At 34.4% G+C, this 21,051-nt stretch overlaps 1 protein-coding gene across 3 annotated transcripts; it reads right to left on the bottom strand.

Moving 5' to 3' along the window:
- Positions 1-1,094: 1,094 nt before the first annotated feature.
- Positions 1,095-20,955, bottom strand: LOC122529736 (serine protease nudel-like). 3 transcript variants are annotated; one of them, XM_043656142.1, is made up of 26 exons: positions 20,769-20,955; positions 20,460-20,568; positions 20,215-20,364; positions 18,263-18,941; positions 17,091-17,386; positions 15,887-16,519; positions 15,036-15,233; positions 14,364-14,527; positions 14,145-14,272; positions 12,728-13,192; positions 11,381-11,679; positions 11,142-11,286; positions 10,074-10,204; positions 9,714-9,983; positions 9,420-9,585; positions 9,095-9,264; positions 7,387-7,500; positions 6,770-6,965; positions 6,360-6,698; positions 4,978-5,166; positions 4,741-4,891; positions 4,321-4,483; positions 4,064-4,243; positions 2,799-3,036; positions 2,580-2,696; positions 1,095-1,594 (listed from the first exon to the last, which is right to left on the bottom strand). In XM_043656142.1, exons 2-26 carry the CDS (start codon positions 20,521-20,523, stop codon positions 1,297-1,299), a joined length of 5,943 nt encoding a protein of 1,980 aa, XP_043512077.1. In that variant the 5' UTR covers positions 20,524-20,568; positions 20,769-20,955; the 3' UTR covers positions 1,095-1,296. The 3 variants fall into 3 exon arrangements, with proteins under 3 accessions (XP_043512077.1, XP_043512078.1, XP_043512079.1); XM_043656143.1 differs by having other exon boundaries at positions 20,278-20,364; XM_043656144.1 differs by lacking the exon at positions 15,036-15,233.
- Positions 20,956-21,051: the final 96 nt, after the last annotated feature.

The following is a 21,051-nucleotide window of genomic DNA, read 5'->3' as shown; positions in this document are numbered from 1 at the left end:
CTCCCGCCACCACGCTGGATACTCGACGAAGGCAGTTCACCAGAGTTTAGTCGTTTACCTTCAGCGATTGCGACCCCGTTTGTGGCATTCCTTCCTCCCCTTCGCTCGTCCCACCCCCTTCCTCCAACCGACCAACATAATTCAATACTTTTGCCTCCACGCAACGTCGCTTTCCTTTTTCTTTTTCTTTTTCTTTTTCTTTTTCTTTTTTTCCTTTTTCTTCCAGTTCTCTCCTTTCTTTCTTTCCTGAGAGAAAGAGAGAGAGAGAGAAAGAGAGTTCAGATACTTGTGCAAGCATCTAAACTAGCTTTCTTAATCGCTGGATGGGAAATCGATGGATCGTAGAGTCCCCTCGAACGCTGACTGAGTATTACTAATACAACGTTTGGAATATCTTCACACTCCCTCTTTCCGACAGTCAACATAATTCGATACCTCCAGTTTTCCTTCCTCTCTTTTTTTTCTTCCTTCTTTGTTCAGAGAAGGCGGCTTTCTTAATTTCTAGAGATTGATAAATATTACAAACAAACATTGCATAATGCGTAATTTGTAATGTTATATGAATATTACACACACACACACACATATATATATATTTGTAATATTACAAACACAAGATCTCTACACTCTCCATTCACTCAACTGTTTACACCCTCATTTAAAATAGTCTGTAATTTGTAATATTATATAAATATTACATATATATATAATACATTTGTAATACTACATAAATATTACAAACGCAACATCTGCACTCTCTATTCACTCAACTGCTTACAGTCTCATTTAAAATAGTCTGTAATTTGTAATATTATACAAATATTATATATATATATATATATATATATATATATATATATATATATATATATATATATAAAACACATTTGTAATATTATATAAATATTACAAACACTTTTCTGCACTCTCTATTCGCTCAACTGTTTACACTCTCATTTAAAATAGTCTGTAATTTGTAATATTATATAATTATTACATATATATATATATAACACATTGTAATATTAAATAAATACAAACACAACATCTCTATTCACTCAACTGTTTTTACACTCTCATTTAAAATAGTCTCGTTCGAAATTTTAATCTTTTATTTAAAACAGCTATTTTACAACATTATCCTTCCGTTTCTTCTCCGATACGCAACAAATACGCCGTGATAATAAATTAAAAATAAAATAAATACGAGAAAGAGAGAGAGAGAGAGAGAGAGAGAGTTTTGGACAACCCTGAATAAATTATCCACGCGTTAATAATAATGCTTGATTAAATTAGTTAGAAGCAAGTGACGAACGCACGATGGCAAATGCCGTTCGATTTCTCCAACGTTATCAACGGCTTGTCGTTTCTCAGTGCCATCCACGACCATTGATTCAGCTTCACTATGTGAAATTCGTCTTGCTTCGGGATTCTTGGTTCGTCAGCGATCATCGTAACGTTGTCGACGGTTCCCGAACTGTATCCCATAGATTTGCACAGGCTCGCCGAGTCTTCCTCGTGCACGACGGGATTCGGGAAGCACTCGGTGTGCCAGACGCCATAACTTCGACGGAACACCTCTCCGGAATTGTTCCTGAAATTGATATTGAAATCGATGACACCGCGTTCTCCTTAGATCTTCTCGTTGAACGTTTGCTTTTCGTTCGAGGATCAAAGGATACGAGAATAGAGAACATAGACTCGAAGCTTTTAGAAGATATTTCCTAAATACGACTGATTATCGTTTGTGTGAAAACGTTTTACAAGCGTTAATAATTAATATTGAGGCATAATTTAGTAAAGAAACTGAACAGTGCATTTGTCGCACTTTAATATTTCCTGAATCAATGTTCTTTTATATATAATACGAAGCCTAATATTCTGTTATTTATATAATCTATTTTATATATATTTTATATATATTATTTTATATATATTTATATATATATAAAATATATCTATTTTATATAAATTTTATATATATTATTTTATATATATTTATATATATATATAATATATCTATTTTATATAAATTTTATATATATTATTTTAAATATATCTATTTTATATATATTTAGATATATTTATATAATCTATTTTATATATCTATATTATATAATACACAGCCTAATATTCTTTCTTTATAGAGAACAAATACACAATTTCGCTAAGAAAAAAAACCTTTGAGAAATCTATCAAAGTTATAAAACAAAGAAAAATTTATCAAAGTTATAAAACACATAAAATCACGTCAATTAATAGCCCTTTCGAAAATATTTCAACTTTTAGTCTTAGGTGACCAGATATAATATAAATAAATATAATATAATATAAAAAAAATATAAAAATATATAATATATAAATATAAAATAAAATATATAAAATATAATATATAAATATAATATAAAATATATAAAATATAATATATAAATATAATATAAAATATAATATAAAATATATAAAATATAATATATAAATATAATATAAAATATATAAAATATAATATATAAATATAATATAAAATATATAAAATATAATATATAAATATAACAAATATAATACAACATAAAAAAAGATACCTGTCGTTCGAAGACGGTATCAACACTCGGCACGTTGCCTCGTCCTCGCCGTCAGAACAATCTTTCAGCCCGTCGCAGATGAAATCTTGCGGTATGCACGTATTGTTTCCAGTTGTTCTGTTAATTGAAGATTTCGATTTATTATTAGAGAGAATTTATTATTATTTAATTATAGCGGAATTGAACGACGATGGCCTGAAAAAGTTTAATTCCCCTTACGTTTTGCATTTGAAGCTGGAATCCCTGCATGGGCACATCTCCGGCGATTCGTCAGTTTTGTCCAGACAATGGCGCACGCCGTCGCACAATCGTTCCGGAGACGTTAATTTCAGGTACTCCGCGCAGGTGCATATCGTAGGCTCGTCAGATCCGTCCGGACAATCGACGTTCCCGTCGCAAAACGCACTTTTGTCCACGCATTTGCCGTTCCTGCAGCGAAGCTCCGTCTTCGTGCAAACTTCGAATCGAGGAAAATACATTTGTTACGTTTACTAGGTTACAATGCGCAAATACGGAAAGAAATATGTACATAGGGTGGGCCAAAAGTCACCTCGTTATTAAGATAAATCCATAACTATTTTTACTATATATTCTTTCTCTCTCTATTATATATTTTTTTATTTTTATATTTTTTCTCTGTTATACATTCTTTCTAATTTTTCTTTTTCCTTATATTTTGATGTCTCGTGTAAAAAGAAAAGAAAGAAAGAAATAGGTAGAAAGAAACTATGTTAGAAATTGTACAATTAGATATTATCATTATTAATTAGATACTGGGAGAACTTGGAATTAGATACTTGAGAACATACGTATTTTTAGGTACAATAAAAATGCATATTATATAAAATATATAATTAGATATTATCGTTAATGATTAGACATTATAATTATAACTGGAAATTATCTTCAAATTGAGAGCATACGTATTTTTAGGTACAATAAAAATGCACATTGTACAAAATATATAATTAGATATTATCGTTAATTATAACTGGCAATTATCTTCAAATTGGAAAAAGTACATATTATTTATGTTAAAATATACAAAAAATATATATATAATTAGAATAAATTAGAATATATATATATATATATATATATATATTCTATATTCTAATCATTAATTAGAATAATATATCTATATTAATTAATGATGGAATATAAAAAATATATGTATATATTCTATCATTAATTAATATAGTTATATTATTCTAATTAATGATTAGAATATAGAATATATACATATATTCTATATTCTATAATTAATTAGAATAATATAACTATATTCTAATTAGTGATAATATCTAATTATATATATAAGAATATATAATTAGATATTATCATTAATTATTACATACTACTAATTAGATATTAGAGATAATCTTCTTTCACATCCAACTCCAAATTTTCCACTTAAATTCAAACGATCAAGCATCTTAAATCTAGAATTTCCAACGATCCAAATCCAAGTAAATTTCTCTTACCACAACCGTCGACGCTGTGTTCGCAGTTCTCTCGAAGCGGTCCGCAGTAATTCGAATCCTCGTCCTCGCGGCCCCGACAGTCCGGAACACCGTCGCATACCCGACTTTGCGGGATGCACTGTCCAACGTTGCACCGAAAACCGTTGCAAACCGTCGGCTCCACCGAGTGTCTCGGGCCATCTTACATTTCATGACAATTTGCGAGGAATTATTTTCGTGGCCTCATTCCGCACTCCACGGTGAGTAGAAGAACTTACCGATTGCTTGCGTCAGATAGGGATTCACGTGTTCGATGCTCGTCGTGTTTCGCACACTTTCGAAATTACAAATCTCTCTGTCATGCTGGAAGACAGAGGCCGGATACCATCCCTTTCTGCTACGGCAGAATATCGTGCCGCTCCAATTCGACGTTTCGTTCCCCTGTAATAAGTGAATCGAATATTTATTCGTTGACCAGCGATAACTTCGAACATTCGATATAAGAGACATATCAAGAATGTAGAAAAATGATTGTTTATAGATCTTTGTATACGATATTAACGTCTCAGAGACACCATTGTTTCCCAGAAACAACGTCTGTTGAAATTTCTCTTAACACAATACGGAGTAATCTTCAGAAATTTCTCTGAACTTCTGGAGCGTGGCTAAAAAAAAATCTCCACGTAGTACAGACTCACCCAACACTCGGAACTCGAGATTCGACTGGCGAAGCATCGTTGACAGCTTGGGCAATTCTGTAGAACAGGCCTCACGAAAGCTGACTTCATCTCGTGATCGTCGCTCGTTCCAACGGCCACGCAGGTATCCATCGCCCCTGCCGGATAAATCCTACAAATATCAAATCATCAGAATTTTTTTCATTACACACGTTTCGGATCGAACAAACACCGGTTCATCAAGATTTCATTACTCACGTTTTGTTGACGAACAACGGTCGCACGTAACGGCTGAAGCGGACTCGTTCTTTCAGGTGCAACAAAACGGCCACTGAGTTGTTCACAGGATGCAGCTCGTCGACGATCGAGATCTGTTGATGAGGGCCGTCTAGGTGACGGAACGAGCGACCGAAACCGAGAACGGCTGTCACGTAATTCGCATCTAACCTGATTTCAGTTCAATATTAGTCGAGTGGTATTAAGGGTGTATTCTAGTGTAAAGTGCGTGTTTCTTTTAACTTTGTTGGGGAATTTTTTGCAAAGAAACTATTATACCTTTTGCAATCAAATTAACAAGATTTATTTGTACGTATTTCAACGACGCTTCAAAATTTCTTGGGATAAGAAAAATTAAAATTAGTGGCACTGCATACTCTGAAACATAGTTGCTTTTAAAAAAGATCGTCTCATGGTGTCCATTCTGCTTGTCGAGAATAAGAAAACGCGAATGTTCCTTAATTAATATGAGTTTGGCTATAGCAGGTACAAAAACAAAAGAAAAAAGTTGGTAATTAAAAAATCGGCGATACTTTGAAGTTCGATTATCGATTTTTGCATGTTTTTGTTAGACTTCGGAGGCCTAAAAGAATACAAAAAATAAAATTTTTTGGTTGATTCTGATAGAGGCTATAGTCACACAGTGTACTAAATGCGTACTTAAGATTTTGAGTCAATTGGTCAAGTAGATTTCGAGATATCATGGACACCGTTCTGAAAAGCATAGTTTCCAGAAAAATGCCTTTAAAGTTTAGTATTGCGGTGACAATGACCCTGGCTCGTCGCGTCCTTCAAACAACCACAACTTCATTTTAGGAGTTCACACGTAAGGTTACAGAGATTGATTTTTGAAACTATGTCCTTTAAGAATATGCGAAAAAGAAAAAAATCGATTTTCTTCAACAGTCCACGCCAGAATACCCCCCTTAATTTCGAGAAATAACGAGTCGTGAATAATATATTAATATAATATATATTTAATATAATATAATTAATATGATATATATTTAATATATTATAATTAATAATTATGTTATAATTATAATATATTAATATATTATATTTAATATAATATAATTAATATATTATATATTTCGAGAAATAACGAGTCGTGAATAATATATTAATATATATTAATATATATAATATAATATTAATATAATATATATTTAATATAATATAATTAATATAATATAATTAATATATTATATATTTCGAGAAATAACGAGTCGTGAATAATATATTAATATATATTAATATATATATTAATAATATATAATATATATAACTATTAACATAAATTAATATATATTAATAATATATATCAACGAAAAAAAAAAACATGAATTAACGAAAAGAATCACCTGGTATTCTCGAGGCATTTCGCGGCGGATAGCAACCAGTTTGGGTCTAGAAGCAGCGCCACGCAGCGGTGGCGTCCGTCGACAAAGATGGCGGCCAACCACGGCCACAGGTAGTCGCGACTTCCGGTACTCGCGTCTGTAACCAAATGCGCGAACATGCTGCCGCCGAGCGTCGGCGAACAGTGAACATACAGCCCCGGACAGGTTGTTTTGTCGTGCTGGTTCAGAGAGGCCGCTGACGAGTACTCTACTACCTGGTACGTAGGCTTCCCTTTCTGCCACACTATCGTTTCCAGCTTCGAATTCCTCACGTCGACCGACTCCGACGACTGATGGTTTCTTTAAAGGAGAAACGAACAATCTGTTCTCGTTCCGACTGAAAAGTAAACTAATCGAGAAGATATACTTACTTGAAACCAAAATATATACATATATTTTCACCGATGAGCACTACCGTGGACTGATTTCGTGGATGATGAACTTTCGGACGGTGGCAGGTCGTTTTCCAATTCCCGTCTGGGTAGTACTTGGTCACATATCCTTGCTCGTTTAAAAATGGCAGGCCGTCGCCGTCCAGATACACGCGCTGGTCGTCGGTAAGCGTGACTGCGTGGAAGAACGAATAAAACGAAAGGATAGAAACATATGCAAAAGTGACTAAAATACGCAACAAAGAAATGTGATAAACACAGGAATGAAATAAACTGTCTAACGAAGCAGAGAGAAGATAGTTGAAGTTTAAAGACTCAGGATAAAAAAGAATGAACGACACACGATGAGACACGAATGAAATAAACTGTCTAATGAAGAAGAAGAGAAAAGTGGAGCGGCGTTCAAGTTGAGAGACTCGCAGAAAAATGAAGGAGAAGAAAAACTCTTCTGTCTAACGAAGAAGAGAAAGAAAAAGTTGAACACCGTTGAAGTCGAGAAACTCACGATAAAGAAAAATGAAGGAGAAAAAAAAAAATACAATGAAACATGAGTAAAATAAACTGTCTAGACGACGTTAAAGTTGAAAGACTCTCACAGCAGTCGAGCTCGTCCTCTTTGTAGTAACAGTCGAACTTTCCGTCGCATTTCTTCGCCATTGGAATGCAAGCCCTGTTTTTCCTGCACAGAAATTCATCCTCGGCGCAAAGTGCTACGAAACGGACAAAACATTGCTCATTACTTCTACATATTTAATTAGAGAGGTTGAATTCAATTAGAGAGGACTCACCAATTAATTATTATAGAATTGACTGGTTATGGTCGAGGTTATAGTATAGTAAAGTAAAGTATTATTATAAATATAGTTATAGTAAAGTATTATACAGTGTATTAGAGAAAGTACTCACTAATTATTAGAGGATTAACTGGTTATAGTCGAGGTTATAGTAAATAATATAGTTATAGCAAAGTATGGTATAGTAGAGGAAGGACTCACTAATTAAATATCAAAGGTCATAGTAAATAATATAGTTATAGTAAAGTATTATATAGTAAAGAGAGGACTCACTAATTATTAGAGGATTAACTGGTTACAGTCGAGGTTACAGTAAATAATATAGTTATAGTAAAGTATAGCAGAGTAAAGAGAGGGCTCACCAATTAATTATTAGAGGATTAACTGGTTGTAGTCGAGATTAGAGCAAATGATACAGTTATAGTAAAGTATCATATAGTAGAGAGAGGACTCACTAATTATTAGAGGATTGACTGGTTACAGTCGGGGTTACAGTAAATAATATAGTTATAGCAAAGTATGGTATAGTAGAGGGAGGACTCACTAATTAATTATCAAAGGTCATAGTAAATAATATAGTTATAGTAAAGTATTATATAGTAAAGAGAGGACTCACTAATTATTAGAGGATTAACTGATTATAGTCGAGGTTACAGTAAGTAATATAGTTATAGCAAAGTGTAGTATAGTAGAGAGAGGACTCACCAATTAATTATTAGATGTTATAGTCGAGGTTATAGTAAATAATATAGTTATAGTAAAGTATAGCATAGTAGGAGAGAGCTCACTAATTAATTACTAGAGGATTATCTGGTTATAGTCGAGATTATAGCAAATGATACAGTTATAGTAAAGTATTATATAGTAAAGAGAGGACTCGCTAATTATTAGAGGATTAACTGGTTACAGTCAAGGTTACAGTAAATAATATAGTTATAGTAAAGTATAGCATAGTAAAGAGAGGGCTCACCAATTAATTATCAGAGGATTAATTGATTGTAGTCGAGATTATAGCAAATGATTCAGTTATAGTAAAGTATCATATAGTAGAGAGAGGACTCACTAATTATTAGAGGATTAACTGGTTACAGTTGAGGTTACAGTAAATAATATAGTTATAGCAAAGTATAGTATAATAAAGGGAGGACTCACCAATTAATTATAGATGTTATAGTCGAGGTTATAGTAAATAATATAGTTATAGTAAAATATAGCATAGTAGAGAGAGGGCTCACTAATTAATTATTAGAGGATTAACTGGTTATAGTCGAGCTTATAGTAAATGATACAGTTATAGTAAAGTATTATATAGTAAAGAGAGGACTCGCTAATTATTAGAGGATTAACTGGTTACAGTCGAGGTTACAGTAAATAATATAGTTATAGTAAAGTATAGCATAGTAAAGAGAGGGCTCACCAATTAATTATTAGAGGATTAACTGGTTCTAGTCGAGCTTATAGTAAATGATATAGTTATAGCAAAGTATCATATAGTAGAGAGAGGACTCACCGCAGTTCTGTTCGTCTGTGAGATCGTCACAGTCTGCGTAACCGTTGCACACGGCGCTTGGCTTCAAAACCTCTAAAAAGTCCCTGCAGGTGCAATTCATTTCGTCGGTGCCGTCCTCGCAGTCGACCGCTCTGTCGCATCTCTTTTCGATTGGAATCGTTTGAAGCAGCCTGCGAATTTTGACAATTTCACGATTCTTTTCTCTTTTACCATTTTACCACCGCGAATCGTCGATGAACTTTCGGAGGATGCGTTCCGATATTCTTAGAAATGAAATGAAATATTCTCGAAATGTGCAAGGTGCGTTTCTTTTCATTTAGAGTACCTTGTACAAATGAATATCGCGGGGGTCGTCGTTGGGGTTGACGATGGCCGATTTTCGAGGCCAGAAGTTGTCGAGGTCAATTTATCGTCCATGGACTTCATTTCCTGTTCCATAGACATTGATTTATCGGTCGCATGGTGGATCAAGTTGTTGGATATCGCGAGCTCTAGAAATAATTTCAACGACAGATCGTAAAATATTATTAATTTAACTGGAACAATTGTTATTCAATCAGATCGTAAAATATTACTTAATTAGATCCAGTTCATACGGCACATCGAATTGAAAACTTACTACCGGTGACGATCTCGTTAGACATCGTAGACACGTCCACGTCCATCGTTGTCGAAACAATCCGCCGTTCAAAATCGGCCGTGGTGTTGTCCGACTGCTCGTAAAGCGGATAACGGCCGTTACAATTCATCTCATCCTCGCCGCCGAGACAGTCGACTATCCGATTGCAACGGGCCTCGATCGGCAAACACTTGCCCAGGCCTCCGTCGCAACTGAATCCCGAACATTTCTGCAGAGGGGTGCGTTTCAGAGGAGACGCCCCCCGACCACCTGAAAATTCAGCATACGTTGGTGGCCAATCATCCGATATCTTGGCTGATTTTTCGTCGCTCTCGAAAGATCAAAGAGATATGAACTCACTGGAAATCTCTCGAATCCAGTCGACGAAGTAGCTGACCCTTGTGTAGGCACCCGGGTCGTTCGGTCGAGCACAGCCTTCCCCGTGACTGATTACGCCTGCTACGTACCACTGCGATTCCGAGTACGGATTTCTACGAATCGGTTAGGAAAATTGAACACTTGGACACGATAACTAACGCTTGTGATTATTTTAATTGTTTTATTTTAATTATTTTAACTGTTTCGATTGTGATTATTTTAATTGTTTCATTTTAATTATTTTAACTGTTTCGATTGTGATTATTTTGATTATTTTAACTGTTGTGATTGTGATTATTTCAATTGTTTTATTTTAATTATTTTAACTGTTTTTATTGTGATTATTTTAATTGTTTTATTTCAATTATTTTAACTGTTTCGATTGTAATTATTTTAATTATTTTAACTGTTTCGATTAAAATATTATTATTTTAATTTTTTTACTGTTTCGATAATGATTATTTTAATTGTTTTACTGTTTCGATGGTGATTATTTTAATTGTTTTACTGTTTCGATGGTGATTATTTTAATTGTTTTACTGTTTCGATGGTGATTATTTTAATTGTTTTAATTATGATTATTTTAATTGTTTTATTTCAATTATTTTAATTATTTTAATTGTTTCATTCTAATTGTCTTACGTCGACAATACATTTGGTTTCAAAAAGTTCTATGTCATGCTCGACGAAGCATTTCGTTTCAATTATTTTCGTCGATGCTGTTATGCTGACAGTGAGACCAACACAGATAAAATAAAAGTTGCGTCGTCGTGTATATTTTGACTCGGCCGTGGCTTTCGGAAGTAGTTACGCTTATCTAGTTGGTGATTTCGAATATATATCGTTGCTATACTGGTATATTTTTAAACACTCGAGTGATTTCTAAAGTATCAACAGAAGCTCGTGTCCTTTTATTTTATCATTAACTTTCTCCCTGTATTTTCACTTAATTTTTAATTTCCTTGCTTATTTAGAAATTTAATTCCCCATTTAGCAAATATTCGTCGTTGGTAGCGTTGAATTTCAACTTGAGCCTTGAGAAATTATTACCTGCACAGTAGAGGACCGCCGCTGTCTCCTTGACAAGCGTCACGACCTCCTTGAGGATACCCGGCGCAAATGACGGCGTCGTTCCGGTCATCTTCGTACTTGCAACTCGCCAGTATCGGCACCTCCACTTCCCTCAGATGATCCGCTGAAAAATCGTTCCACGAAAATCACGTGACAAGATTCGCCCGCGCGCGAAACTTCAACCTGAGAACGTGAAAGAAAGAAAATGTCTGTCTTACGATTTTCTCCGAACTCTTTGACAGCGCCCCAACCGATAGCTATGCAAGTGGAGTTGGGCTCCGGCTTGTTCCTCCACATGGGCCCCAGTAGATCCGGCCCAGGCAGACAGATCGGCCGCACCCATCGATTGAATCGCAGAGGATCGTCCAGCATGATCATCGCGATGTCGTTCCTCATGCTTCTCGGGTCGTACTGCGAGTGCAGTATCATGTACCTGGCTCTCCTGAACTGCGACATCGGCGAGAACGAGTTTCGCCGGAGCACACCCGCCTGGATCTCGAAATACTGGCCCGCGTAGCTACGTGTTCAAACACACGATTCAGAGCTTCGGAACAAGTCTTTGAACATGAAGTTTCTTTCTCAAATATGAGGGATGTTACGAGAATGTTTTCACCTCTTGCGCTGGAACGGCGTGCTACGCACGCGTCGAGAATTCTTTGTCCCAAAATTGCAATTTTTGCTCAGTTTTAAGTAGAATAAAATGTATAATAAAATATATTTATTGTATATAAATATAATAATGAGTAAAATTTTTATATAATCAGTTTTAAGTAAAGTGAAATATACAAAAATTACAAAAGTAAAAGTTACAGTAAAATACAAAAATATAATGAAATTAATAAATATAAATAAATGGTAAGTAAAATTTTTATATAATCAGTTTTAAGTAAAGTGAAATATACAAAAATTGAAAAAGTAAAATACAAAAGTAAAAGTTAAAGTAAAATACAAAAATATAATAAATATAAATAAATAGTAAGTAAAATTTTTATAGAATCAGTTTTAAGTAAAGTGAAATATACAAAAATTACAAAAGTAAAAGTAATTAAAGTAAAATACAAAAATATAATAAAATTAATAAATACAAATAAATAGTAAGTAAAATTTTTATATAATCAGTTTTAAGTAAAGTGAAAATATAATAAAATATATTTATTATATTACGTGTATTTACTAAATACTAAAATAAAATGTATTTAAGTAAAACAAAATAATAAATCTATTAATTCTCAATAATTTCTATCCAGTGACCGACGAGTTCAAAACGAAAAAGAAAGCGAGAAAGAAAGAGTTTGGTCGCTCGTTATGGTCCGCAAATCGCAGTTGCCAGCGCAAGTGGTGAAAATTATTCACTACAGAGAAATAAAACTTACGTCATTTAGAGGGAGATATTTAGGGGAGGGGGAGCTACGAATCTTGTCACGCTTGCGAGATTTCAAGGTGATCTTTTCCTTTTTAAATGTAACTGTAACGTTTGTGGTTCTGAGTTTTGAGTATATTGTAAATTAGCTGTGTACCATCGGTGACTGAATTTTTCATCAATAACTTGGTTCATCAATACCTACCCGTCGAGACAGTGAGCAGCCGTGAGCACCCAAAGTTCACTCAGGATCACACCGCCGCAGTAGAAAATCCCTTCCTTGTAAACGGCCACGAGAAACGGCCACGCTTTCGGGTGACTCGCGCGACCACCGACGACGCGCAACTGCGAGCCAACCATGTCGTCCTGATCCCTGGCCACCCTCTTTTCGTTCTCGCCGCGTTTCGAATCTATCTTGTTGACGTACAGTGGCCAGACGATTTGATCGGCCACCTGCAACGGCTGTTGATCCTCCTTCTCCAGCGCGTGAGGTCGCATGGTGTCCTCGCGAGAGAAAACGGTAGTTCCGCAAGGGAACCGTGCACAACGCACGAACACCGCTCTGTTCATGCACGAGGGAATCAACTTCAATTGATTGTTCACTTGGGTCAGATAGGGGCCTTGGTACACGTTCCGTGGCATGGAGCGGATCGTTATCTCGGCAGAGTCGCTGCGAGAAAGAATAATTATTGGAAATTATTGGAAAATAATTGTTAAAAATTATTAGAAAATAATTATTATAAATTATTAAAAAATAATTATTAGAAAATATTTATTAAAATATAATTGTTGGAAAATAATTATTGAAAAATAGTTGTTAGGAAACGATTATTAAAAAATAATTATTAGAAAATATTTATTAAAATATAATTATTGGAAAATAATTGTTAGAAAATATTTATTAAAATATAATTATTGGAAAATAATTATTGAAAAATAGTTGTTAGGAAACGATTGTTAAAAAATAATTATTAGAAAATATTTATTAAAATATAATTATTGGAAAATAATTATTAAAACATAGTTGTTAGGAAACGATTGTTAAAAAATAATTATTAGAAAATATTTATTAAAACATAATTATTGGAAAATAATTATTAAAAAATAATTGTTAGGCAATGATTATTAAAAAATAATTATTAGAAAATATTTATTAAAATATAATTATTGGAAAATAATTGTTAGAAAATATTTATTAAAATATAATTATTGGAAAATAATTATTAGAAAATATTTATTAAAATATAATTATTGGAAAATAATTATTGAAAAATAATTGTTAGTAAACGATTATTAAAAAATAATTATTAGAAAATATTTATTAAAATATAATTATTGGAAAATAATTATTAAAATATAATTGTTAGTAAACGATTATTAAAAAATAATTATTAGAAAATATTTATTAAAATATAATTATTGGAAAATAATTATTAAAAAATAATTGTTAGGCAATGATTATTAAAAAATAATTGTTAGGAAATAATTATTAGAATTGTAATTTAAAGGTGTGCTTATTTAAACCCAGATTTCTCTTCTAGGATAAATAATTCGATCCCACGGTCCTATCCTTTCAACTTTAGAGACGCAAAATTCTAAAAAATTCCTTCAGATTGTAATACCTGGTTTCCAAACCGATTTCGGAGACGCAGGCATCCTTCACCCAGGCATCGATCGCTGTGCACACCGGGTACCATTGTCCTTTGTAGTTCTTGTGGAGGTATCCTTCGGTGTAACCGATCGTGAATACCTGAGGAACACGTATGAAACATACGATGTAGCAAATCGTACGTTACTCGCGAGAAACGCGAATCTAGTGCCTAGTTTAGAGAGATTGTTACTTTATTCCCTTCGTTGTACGAGGGAGTGAGAACGTTGCAGTCCGTTTCGTCCTTTCCATTGGCACACTGACGCACTCCGTCGCAACGTTGGGAAAACGGCACGCAATTGACAGTCGTGTACTGTTGTTGCCAATCGTTGCAGCTGAAGGTATTCTTTGGACAACCTGAAATGCGAAAATTGAAATTACGGCGGAAGGGAGGATTTTGTATCGCGCGCTGAAGAAATACAGTTTCTGTGGATAAAACGGTTTCGACTGGAAAGTAAAATTGCAGCCACTGCTGCCATCTGGCACGAAATATTCCATACAAAATATGAATTAATATGGGAACTTTCATTCTTTGATTCTTCATTTGCTATTTATATTGCATTGGCATTCGCATTCTATCTGTGTGTCAAATATTCAGCAGGTATTTGCATGTTAATAAAGCAGAGTTCTGTTATGAACGATCAATAAAGCAGAGTTCTCTTACAAACGATCGATAAAACAGAATTCTGTTATGCACGAACGCATGAAGCAGAGTTCTGTAATGCACAAACAATACGCGCACGCGAAAAATATTCGAACTTCAAGCCTACAGGGTTTCGGCGTTTCGAAACTCTTCTCCAGCTTCTCAAGCTTCTTCGATTTAAAAATGCTGAAGTTAGAAAAAGAAAGACGACAATATCTTTACCCAAACATTCCAGTTCGTCTTCGCCGTACGGGCAGTCGAAATACCCGTCGCAGAGTCGTTCCTGCGAAATCCGCTCTCTGCAGGAGCAGCTCGTCTCGTCAATGGCGTTGTTGCAATCCACTATGCCGTCGCACCACTGCGATCTCGCTATACATCGGCCATTATCACCACATTGAATCATACTCGAGGGACATGTACCTGTGTACGCACCATCCATGTCAACTTGATTCGCTCAGACTTTGTCGATTTTCATCGATCTTCTCAATTCCAAATATATACAGGGTGATCCATTTAAAAGGGGCCTCAAGTGAAACAATCCTGAATATCATTTCGAATTGTGACGATGCAAAAAATAATTTTTGCATCAACACGAATGATATCGAGTGAACTGGATAAGAGTATCTTTTTCAAAATCATTGCTCTTTTCTTTTTTTTTAACACAACTATGTATTTCTTTATTATTATTATTATTGTATCGCGTAACTGGTAGAAAAATATGTTCAGATATGAAAATTTAAGTTTTACGTAGAAATTTATCTCTCAGAGCTTGGCCAAGAGTTTAAAACTTAAACTTTCACGGTCGTGTTTTTTCACTTACCTGAATGTACTTTTTTTACCAGCTACACGATACAAGAGAAAAGAACATATACTTGTATGAAAAAAAGAAATATTAATAACCTTGAAAACGCCGAAAAAAAATGACCTTGGAAAAAGAATATCCTTACTAGTTGTTTAACACTTGATATTTAATAATTTAAATACTATTACCTTTCGATACCGTTCATATTAGGCGAAAAGTATTATTCGCATCGTCGCAAAAGATATTTCTTACATCTCAAAAACCTTCTTACCAAACAGAAAATTCTTCTCGTCCCCCTTACTCTCCACCGAGTTGTCCGTTTCTTCCGCTTCCTCGTATGGAACGGAAGATCTCTGGTAATCTGGTACCCCAGGAATCGGCGGGAACTGGAACGTCGGAGCGGGAATGTAGGTGCAGTAGTACGGCGTTTTGCCGTTAGAATTTGCGGCGGCGCTAGGGAGCATCCCTCCCGAACTGGGGAAAGTCGGATAATTGCCAATCGCGGGACCAGTCGGCAAACCGATTCTCTGACCAACCGACGGCCCAAAGTTCCCAAGGCTTGGTTGCATCGGCAACAGCTGGGCAGTCGCTTGAACCTGTATGTAACCCGACGGTTGATTGAAGTTCTGGAAGCCTTGACGCAGCTGCGACATCGCGGGCGGATACGGAATTGCTGGAGACGACGCTGAATACATCGCTTGACCTGCGGTCGACTGTTTCGTCGGATTGTGCGCGTCTGTTCCGTAGAAACAGACTTGGTACGGCACCCAGGACATCGTCGGCGTCAGTTGCAACTGTTGGCTGGACTTCATCGTCTCTGCCGTTGGACCCGAGTCTATGTTCCCTTTGTTGACGATTCTACCTTGCACGTCGCGGAACGTCGGCCAACTCTCGGCATCTCTCGCTGCGAATGTTCAGTGTTTTCGTAATTTAAAGCACAGTGCTTGGAACCAGTGTGGCTTAATACCTTTTTGCTTAGAACTCTCTTTTGATTTATGATAAAAGAAATATATATATTATATGATAAAAAATTATATAAAAATATATATATTATATGATAAAAAATTATATAAAAATATATATATTATATGATTAAAAAGAAAAAATTTCTCAATTGGGAAAAAATAAAGATGACGTTGAAAATTTCGAAACCCATAAAAAAAAATTGACACACGGTATTTTGCCTTTCTTACAACCATACAACTTTTGTATTACACAATTTTTCATTTAACGCGTAATTTTCATTTTTCATTTGACGTGTAATTTAAAAGTTATTTCAGGTGAATGATCTATTGTATATATGTGAATCATCCTGTATATATTGCTCGTTATGGTAAGGTAGCGTGTTAGTGGGGACAGCGGCAGACGCTTAACTGGGGATTATTGTATTTTGTAATTTTGGAATCGACATGTTAGTCGGTAAGAAAGTGACAATAACGCATCTATTTGTGTTATTATGAGGATTATTATTTCACCTTGCGTTTCCTTTTGCTCGTTCATTAACGGCTGCTGACCTTGACTCAAAGTATGCACCGAATGATGCACCGGGTCGATCGTAATTTTCGTCACGTTGTTGTCGTCTGGTTTGGCTGTCACGTTCACGGTGACCACGGACCGGTTAGTATCGCCGATTCCGATCGTTTGCTCGTCCATTCTCGTCGTCGTATCTTCCGCCTTCGGTGTAGTTTGTATACTCGTCCTCGCGTTAATCACCGTCGCTTCCGTGACTACGTTCTTGTCGCTGTGTTCCATCGTTTCACTCGGGGACGGACTGTAGTTGATAAAATTGCCATTTGCTAACGTAACGAGTATGCGTCGTGTCGTGATAAGCAGCGTATATCAATGAAAATTCTAAAGTTCTTTAATTCTGCAATTCTAAAAATCTGAAATTCTGAAATTCTAGAATTCCAGAAATCTGAGGCTTCTAAAACTCTAAAACTCTAAAAGTCTAAAAGTCTAAAACTCTAAAACTCTAAAACTTTAAAATTCTAAAACTCTAAAACTCTAAAACTCTAAAACTCTAAAACTCTAAAACTCTAAAACTCTAAAACTCTAAAACTCTAAAACTCTAGAACTTTAAAACTCTAAAACTCTAAAACTCTAAACCTCTAAAACTCTAAAACTCTAAAACTCTGAAATTCTAGAGATCTAAACATCTAGAATTCTAGAATTTTAAAGTTCTAAAATTCCCAAACTCCAAGATTCTAAAATTCTAAAATTTTAAACTTCTAAAATTCTATAGTTGTGCAATTTTAAAACTCTAGAACCCTTCAATTCTGAAACACTTAGAAACTCTACAGCTATGAAACTCTCTACAGCTTTATAATTCTCTATAACTCTACAACTTCATAACTCTATAACTCTACAACTCTACAGGTCTATAACTTTATAACTCTGCAACTCTACAACTCTACAATTCTAAATTGATAAAAAAGAAAAAAATCCAACTAACGATCCTTCTATGTAAAACTCAAAGAAACGACCCATTACAAGTGTCGAATTCTATCTCAACTTGTTCGAGTTCTCAAACAACTCTACAATTCTAAATCGATAAAAAAAAAAAAGTCCGAATAACGATCCGTTGCAAGTTTCAAATTCAATTTTAATTTATTTCAGTTCTCAAACGCATCGTTCCATCAATACTCACGTTTTCAAAGTGGTTTGTATCTCCCCTGTATCCGCTTTCCAACCACTCTCAGACGTAGTTTCAACATTCTCCCCAGCCACAGTCGTCTTCATAGTTGTCGGTTCTATTTCTAAATTAGCTCTCAAATTCTCCTCCTCACCGTGTCTCTCGTCGTTCAACAGATCGCTGACTATACCAACGTTGTTGCGAATCTGACTGTTGTCGGAATGTTCCAGCATCGTTCGCGGATAATGCGCGAGATTGTCCGCGCCGGTGTCGTCGATGAACGTGATCGAGTCGTTCTTGCACTGCAGACACTCGACCAGCTCGACGAACTTCGATTTCGTCGCGTTCTGCGTCGTTTCCGCGGGGAAGTTCTTCAGGAAACTCTGCAGATGCGGCATGCTGTTGTTCACGATGCTCGCGATACTCCACATCGAGTTGATCAGCTTCTTGCAGTACTCCATGTTCAGCTTGCAGGGACTTTCCAACTTGTTGAGATCCCGACGAGACCGATCCATCGGTACTATCGATCGCAACTCGCTGCTATTATTTCGTTCGTGAAGTTGGCTCTTGTAAAAGTGTCGGTACAGGTCTTGGAGGATTGGATTTGTCGTCCGATCTTCCAGAGAGGGAGCGTCGATCGTCAGACGCCCTCGTTCGTTAATCTCGTCTATTCGGCGAGCTGCGTAGATGTAACCTGTCCGAAATTGCAACGTAGTTGATTTCGATTAATAATTTTGGTAATTGTGATAGTTTGGTAATTAATTTCAGTAGTTAATAATTTAGTAATATTATTTGAAGATTCTGTAAATTTAATAATAATTTAGTAATATTATTTGTTATAAGTTTATAAGTTAATAATTTAGTAATAGTATTTGTATTATATAAGTTAATAATTAATTAATAATATTTAATAATATCGTTATTAACTTTTATAAGTTAATAATTTAATAATATTATTTGAAAAATGTTAATTACTAAATATTAATAACTGAATTATTAATGGAGTAATTAATTTCAATGATCAATAATTTGATTATTAAGTTTTAGTCATTAATAATTTTCATAATTTTGTAATTTAGTCAATTGGTTAATTTAATAATTTAGTTGTTAGCTTTGGTAATTAATATTACTTGAGGAGTGTTGATTATTAATTACTAAAACTAATAGCTTTATTAATAACTTTAATAACTTTGTAAATTAGTTAATAACTTTATAAATTATTAACAACTTTAACCAATAACTAAATTATTAATTTTAGTGATTAGAGACATTAAAGTAAAGAAAGAAAAAAGGTACAAGAACTATATAATACAGTGGACTTTGTAATATTCTTTACACATTTTACAAAAAATCGTTTAAATCCTTAAAAAAATGCATTGTTTCACGTCTGTTTAAAATTATGAATTGGTCATTTTGACCATTTTGATGGTACTAAAGAGACGAATCGAGTAGAACTATTTAAAGAAGAAAAATCACTTTTTAATGTTTTTTTTTCAAGATCATTGAAATTTTAATAGAAAACGTGTATTTTTCTCTATTTCATTACGTGGCTCATGAAAACATACATTTGAATATGTTTATATAAATAGCCTTGGATTTAAAAATTTTTAAATTAATGTGAAACTTATATTAATTAAATATATATAATTTATTAATAATATATTATTAATTATTAATGTATGTTATTTATTATTAATTTTTATATTAATTAAACGTATATAATTAGATATATTTTTATATTAATTAAACGTATATAATGAGATATATTATTAATTTTTATATTAATTAAACGTATATAATGAGATATATTATTAATTTTTATATTAATTAAACGTATATAATTAAATATATTATACATGTTTATACATGTTTAGTTAAAGTTAACATTTAGACTTCAACGTACGTATTCACAATGAAAGATAAGCATGAAACGCGTAATGTTGCATTATACACGAAAATTCACGTACCACAAGCAACGCTCAGATATATCATTATTCCAGCGAAAGACAGTATCGACACAAGTATCAAACCTTGGACCAAATATATCAGTTTGTGACGTTTGATGAAACTCCAGTGTCTGTACTCGGTCAAGTCTCCGTCGTGTTCCGTCGCATTTTCTGAAAACCAAATCGCAACAACAACACGTAAACATTTTTTCAAACAAAATTTTCTTTCTCCTTTCTTTTCTTTTTTTTTTTTTTTTTTTTTGTACCATTTTTGGAACTCGTTAAATCCACGCGACATTGATCCTTCGTTATAATAGGCACGTCCTCCATCTTCGAATCGTACGCCGCGTCCACGATGAAGAGGTTCGTGACAACCTGAGTGAAAAGAGAACAGATTGAAACGAAGAAGAACCCGAGATCGAGCTAATAATAATAATAAAAATCTCAGTGGAGAACGAGAAGTTTAAAAGGGAACGAAAGAATCGTCGAAAACGATGTTCACGACGTTTTACATCATTCGCGATCATTCGCTTTTCGGCACGGTGGCTCTTCTGCACGGAAGAGAGGATACTCACCAGTCTCGGCAAGGTCTCTAGAGCGTTTCTCCTTGCTGAGGATCGTTTCCATTCGATGGCCCGTGGATATCGGCGGCGAGGCAACCTCGAGACGTCCCCCGGTTAAGTCGCTGCTTGCCAATGGTCCGTGCACTCGATGCAACCGACGTGAAATAACTCCGGTGCTCGGTATAGAGCGTCCAAAGGCTCGCGAGTCAGGAGCGTGTCAGCAATATCGATAAAAATCGTACAAGGCAGATTTCGTCATCGCCAATTAACCGAGGGTGAACGACCCTTTAAATTC

The sequence above is a fragment of the Frieseomelitta varia genome, unplaced genomic scaffold, assembly GCF_011392965.1.
Source record: "Frieseomelitta varia isolate USP_RPSP 00005682 unplaced genomic scaffold, Fvar_1.2 scaffold_306, whole genome shotgun sequence".
Classification (NCBI taxonomy): Eukaryota; Metazoa; Arthropoda; class Insecta; order Hymenoptera; family Apidae; genus Frieseomelitta; species Frieseomelitta varia.
The sequence above is the reverse complement of the archived record's forward strand: the minus strand, read 5'-3'. Positions and strand labels throughout refer to the sequence as shown.

Coding starts and splice junctions, on each gene's coding strand:
- LOC122529736 (XM_043656142.1), bottom strand. CDS start 20,523: ATGGAGGACGTGCCTATTATAACGAAGGATCAATGTCGCGTGGATTTA. Junction 7,501..9,094: donor CACAGACGAACAGAACTGCG/GTGAGTCCTCTC, acceptor TCCGTTTCGTAG/CACTTTGCGCCGAGGATGAA. Junction 6,699..6,769: donor TGTATATATTTTGGTTTCAA/GTAAGTATATCT, acceptor TCTCCTTTAAAG/AAACCATCAGTCGTCGGAGT.